General features: G+C 43.4%; 1 protein-coding gene across 1 annotated transcript; it reads right to left on the bottom strand.

The window, feature by feature from the left end:
* Positions 1-212: 212 nt before the first annotated feature.
* Positions 213-5,038, bottom strand: CCDC70 (coiled-coil domain containing 70). The gene is made up of 2 exons (XM_008152071.3): positions 4,779-5,038; positions 213-1,114 (listed from the first exon to the last, which is right to left on the bottom strand). The coding sequence occupies exon 2, from the start codon at positions 1,066-1,068 to the stop codon at positions 367-369; it is 702 nt and encodes a 233-aa protein (XP_008150293.1). The 5' UTR covers positions 1,069-1,114; positions 4,779-5,038; the 3' UTR covers positions 213-366.
* Positions 5,039-5,791: the final 753 nt, after the last annotated feature.

Below are 5,791 nucleotides of genomic sequence, written 5' to 3' on the forward strand. Positions count from 1 at the left end.
CCTACGTGCCTCTAGCTGACATTGTTGGAGCCTCTCTTTCCCCTTGCCTCCCATTCTGACTTTTAAGGAAAGCTGTAGTCTCTATCACAAACACCCACACATGCCAGGCTCATGGTAAATTTCCTGGGACAGCAATACCGCCTGGAGGATGTGAATGTGACCTTTAAGAATTACAAAACCTGGGGAAAAGGTGCTTGCCTTCCTTGAAGAAGTTGGTTTTCCAAATCTCTCTAAGAAGTTGGACTTTATTAGATCTTTTGAAGCAGGGAGACAAATAAGTGCATATTTTCTCCAGCACATGGGGTTACCCAGACTTGAATCTCAATCTAGCAAAGCTTGGATCCCAAGGGTCTTCATCTCCTGTGCTCATGCTCTGTTCCGGGAGAAGGCTGGCAAGCGTGGCCCTGCATTGACATTGTGGTGCCCATTTCCCACTATCTGCTCCTCAGCAACATGGCCCCTACCATCTCCCCAGAATGCTTTCTCCTCCTCCCAGAGGGCATTCTCTTCCTCCCAGAGGGACTTTTTATCCTCCCACAGGGCCTTCTCCTCTTCAAGAAGAGCTCGCTCCTCTACCCACAGAGCCTTTTCCTCCTCCCACAAAGCCCTGTCCTCCTGAAGAAGATTCTGATCTCTTTCCCATAAAGCATTGTCCTCTTTCCAGAAGGCCTTATCCTCCTTCCAGAAGATACGGTACTTTTTCCAAAAGGTTTTCTCTTCTTCCCGGAAGGATTTTTCCATTTCCCAGAAGGCTTTTTCCTCTTCCCAGAAGGTTTTCTCCTCTTCCCAGAAAGGTCTCTCTTCTTCCCAAAAGCCCAAGATCTGGCCCTGGAAAGCACGGATCTTGCCTTGGAAATTCCACATCTCTTCCCTGAAGTCTTCTATTTTCTCACGGAAAGTTTTTATCTCTTCCCGAAAAGCCTTTTCCTTCTGCAGCTTATGAATTAGTTTCTTCTGACGAACGTTGGGCAAGGACACCACCAGTGACCGGAAACAAGCAAGCCCCATCCATCTACACACCTTGAAGAGAAACATCTTCCTACTCAGCCAGAATGGTGGGTTGGCCATGATGGATCACAGGCCGTTGGCCAAGTCCAGGTCAGCTGGTCAAACCCTGCGGGGCACCAGAAAGAACATGTTCATGAGTATCACATTCCAGAGGACAAGCCGTTGGGTCTGTACCATTTGCTTTGGGAAAATTCAACCATCTTTCTGGGTCCCCTTTGGTATAAAAACATGCTTAGTTGTCATGAATTTGGGCTGAAGAAGTTGTCAATATATTCAAGCTCCAGGCTGCTAAAAATCACAGAATCTCAGTCAACAAGGATAGTGGTTCTCAACTAGGAAAGGAAAAGGAAAAGGAAAGGGAAGGGAAGGGAAGGGAAGGGAAGGGAAGGGAAGGGAAGGGAAGGGAAGGGAAGGATAAGGAAGGGAAGGGAAGGGAAGGGAAGGGAAGGGAAGGGAAGGGAAGGGAAGGGAAGGGAAGGGAAGGGAGGAGAGATTGAAAGATCTCCAAACATTGCCATATATCTGACAGATCAGTTATCAGGACTACCCCCAAAATTCTGATATCTACAAAGGTGGGTCAGGGATGAGAAAAAGGACTGAACATAGGAAAGTGGTTAGAGTGCAGGGGAGACAAAGGGTGCATACACATGGTAGCACATTGATTTCCATTTTCAGCTTTCTGGAAGCAAGGGTCTGGCCCCACTCTGCAGGCCTCACCAAGCACCACACTGTGGAGCAACAGTCATCCCTTCAGGAGATTACTGGGATTTCTCCTCTTTCTATTTCCTGACTTAGGAGCAGGGAGTAGAAGAGAAGGAAGAACACATAGCTGGTGTGTGTGTGTGTGTGTGTGTGTGTGTGTGTGTGTGTGTGTGTGTGTGTGTATGTGTGGTGTGGTGTGGTGTGGTGTGGTGAGAGAGAGAGAGAGAGAGGGAGAGAGAGAGAGAGAGAGAGAGAGAGGATGATGACTACACTAGGGGCAGCTGGTGGCACTCCCATCCACCCAATCACACACGCCAGAACCTGGAGCTCATCCTTGACACCTTCCTCTCCCTTATCAGACTTTTAATTAATCATCCAGCCCTGCCAATTAAATCCCTAACAATTCTTGAAACCACACCCCCTGCTCCATCCCCTTGACCACGGTCAGTTCAGTTCAGGCCAGGATTCTGGCAGCAGTCTGACTGGTCTCTCTGGTACTGATTTTACCCTCCCATCCTCCCCAACGCTGTAGCCCAGAGGTGCTTGTAAACATTGTCCCATCACACTACAGCTGCTCACAAACCTTCTGAAACCCCATAGCCCAAATATCAAATCCAAATGCCTTAGTAGACCCTCTGCAACCTGATTCCTGATGGTCTCTCTTTTCCTACCCAGCTGCAGATCTAAGGTTCAGTAATAATGAGCCGCATTCAGCTCTCTGGCTGTAACCCGCAGTTTCCTGACTTCACACCAGGGCACGTGCTATGTCCTCTGTAGGGATGACCTTTTCCTCTCATTATGGGCTTGAGTTCCTGCTTTCCCTTTCCCTCTGAAAGCTCCCTGGGCCCTCCAAAGTTCATCACCACCCCCTCAATGCTGCCTGGGTCTGCACACACAGACATGCACTTGCACTTGTATCAAGCGCTGGACCTATTGATAACAACAATATTTAGCAACTTGGTCACTACTTTTGAATGAAACACTCTTTCATACAACCCTACTGCTGAAGGAAAATACACAGAGAACCACATTAAAAAGCCAATTTTAAAACATTGGAAGTTATTACAAAGAAATGACTATTTATTTTCAAAAAACAAAATATTTACAAAAGTCCCTGTGCATGTGTGAGACCTGTCTGTCTCCAGTGGGCAAAGGAAACATTTGTGCATGTTTCTGATTTTCTTCTGAAGTGTTTCCTGGACATGTCCCGGCACTGAAAGTAACTGCCTTCAGATTACACTAAAGCTTTCGTACTCCATGAGCAATGTTTGCACAACCTAGAGAACTCACTGTAACGTCAAGTTTCATAAATTCCTTTTTTCTTTTTGTCATAGACACCAACTATTGCCCTATTCTACATTTCACACTGCCCACTGTATCCCAAGCTGTTGTGTTCAGGCTCTCTTTATGGCCTCACACCTTCTGCAGGTCTAGCACCAGCCACTGCTCTAACTGGGCTTTCCATCTAGGGCCGCTCTCTACAAAGAACAGAATGGCTGCATTGATGATGAGGAGATGAGACCACAGAACTCAGTGGGGAAGTCATTGGGGGACAGCTGTCACTTGAGAATAGAAAAAAAAAAACTATGAGTTGTAAGTCAGCACTAAGGGATCACTCTAAATGACTTTCCCCCTGAAACTAACACCCTACATGGGCAACATCGGGAGAAATCTACTTATGGCACTTGTTGAATAAATGTATTATAGAAATAAATGTATTATAAGTCTAATTCTCAGGTACTCTCCCTTGTTCTTAGAGGATCTGGATTTCTACCTGTAGAGAAAACAGGGGCTCACGGCTGTTTCCAGTCCCCCAGCTTCTAGTTCACCCGCGTGGCATCCACATCCATTTTTAATGCCCTCTTCTAGGCTCCTTGGCCAGGCCAGACCTCTCTCTCTCTCTCTCTCTCTCTCTCTCTCTCTCTCTCTCTCTCGCCATTCTGGCCTCTAACTTTCTTTACCTATTTGCCCTTTCCTCCTTGAACAGTCTTATCAAAGAGCAATTGATGATCACTGTCACTGTTTTGAATTGCATTTGCTCCCACATTCTATAGCAATCTGTCTTTTGCCTCCTTATTCCACTGAAATTGTACTTGTTAAGATCAGCAGTGACCTGCTAGTTGTTTAGTTTTCATCCTCACTGACCTCTTGGCAGCATTTCACAATATTTGACATGAATCCTTTTTGAAATTCCTTCCCCTTTGACTTGTATAACTCCAGGCTATCCTGTTCTCCTCCTACCTCCCTGACTGCTCTTTCTGTCTGTCTGTGGACTCCTTTCCCATCAGAATATACTTTATCCATATAAAGCAGTACCTACCTCTAGGGCTCTTGTGAAAAAATTGGATAGGTTGAGTGCCTAGCACAATGCCTGGCACATAGTAAGTGCTCAACCAATAGAAAATAAGAAATATTATAATTGCTATTTTGTGTCAGTTTAAATCTTAAGGAGGCATGCCAGAACAATGATCTGCCCCTACAAACCAGGTTAGCCTTATATTTCAGCCACCACCCCTGGAATTCCTCAAGCATGAAAGTTTTTCTCACTTCCATTTCATGCTGTTCTCAGTGGATAGATTTGCCTAAACCCACTTCACATCACCTAGCTAAGACTCAGATAAGGAGCAACATTTTTTAGATAGCCTCTCCCACTCTCCCCCAAGTTCAGACTGAGCATATACTCCTCCTGCCCCATAGGGACACTCTATGCCCAGCATCTAGCACAATATCTGGCACATAGTAGGTGTTCAGTAAATGTCAGCTGAACAAATGGCAGTCTCCTGGGTTTAATGTCAGAAAAAAATTCATCTCTAAGTTTTCCTCATTACCGCTGAAATTATCTTTGAGAAAGAGATAAAAATAAGTACAATATAAAATCTGTAGTTGTGTATTTATATACAAAGTACAATATAAAATGGTAAATTTGTATCTATATAGATCTAAAATCAAGAATCAAAGAAACATTAATCTCCAATATTACACTTCAAGAATAGGAACTTATTTTAAGGAAAATGTTATGTTATTCTATTCTTAGAACCAATATTCATCTAAAGCCAACAGTTACTTACTGCTTAGCTGTTTGCCTTCTGGGCAAGTCCTGTACCTCTCAGAGGGCAGGCAGTCATTGTTGTGTCAGATCCTTAGTGATGTCGTTGTCACAGACTCCCCTAGCAATGTTTGCAAGGATCCCTCTGTCCCCTCTCAGTCTTGACTCACAGGGCAGAGAGGACCAAGATGCAGTCCCCAGTAAGAGACTTTAAGGAGTGGAGAAAGAACTAGAAAGCTTGAAAGATTTCTCCATTATCCATCCCAACTTCACCTTTAGGGTAGCACTGATGACAAGCAAATGATTGTTACATCACCATTCTATCTGGATTGTGACCAGGAACAGACTTCTGGGAAATCATGCTTCAATGGTAGAAGGGATGAGTCACTTCTCTTGCTGCTTTCAATATTCTCTCTTTGTCTTTGACAGTTTGACTATTATGTGTCTCGATGTGGATCTCTTTGAGTTTATGCTACTTAAGAGTTTTCTGAGCTTCTTGAATATTCAGATTTGATGCAGTTTTTCCTGGAATTTAGACATTTTGGTTGTTATTTCTTCAAATGTTCTTTCTTTCCTTTTCTCCTTGTAGGATTCATATTATATATATGTTAGTAACGGTGATTTACCACAGATCTCTGAGGCTTTATTCATTTTTCTTCATTCTTTTCTCTATCTGTTGTCTAGACTGGATAATATCAAGTGACCTGACTTTAAATTCATTGGTCCTTCTGCCAGTTCAGATCTTCTATTGAGCCCCTCTATCCTTTATTTTCAACTCGAGGATTTCTAGTTCATCCTTTTATATTTATACAAAATATTTTTCTTTTTATTGATAGTCTCTATTTGGTGAGACATAGTTCTCATACTTTCCTTTAATTCTTTAGGTATGGTTTCTTTTATTTCTTTGACCATATTTATAATAGCTGATTTAAAAATCTTGGTTTGGTAAGTCCAACACCTGTAATCCTTTAGGGACAGTTTCAAACCAAAAGGAGAACAACTCAGAATAATAGTTTCTATTAACTGATATTTAAC

The sequence above is a fragment of the Eptesicus fuscus genome, chromosome 8 (assembly GCF_027574615.1).
Source record: "Eptesicus fuscus isolate TK198812 chromosome 8, DD_ASM_mEF_20220401, whole genome shotgun sequence".
NCBI lineage: Eukaryota > Metazoa > Chordata > Mammalia > Chiroptera > Vespertilionidae > Eptesicus > Eptesicus fuscus.

Bases quoted from the DNA above. Each gene is read 5' to 3' on its own strand.
- CCDC70 (XM_008152071.3), bottom strand. From the start codon at position 1,068: ATGGCCAACCCACCATTCTGGCTGAGTAGGAAGATGTTTCTCTTCAAG.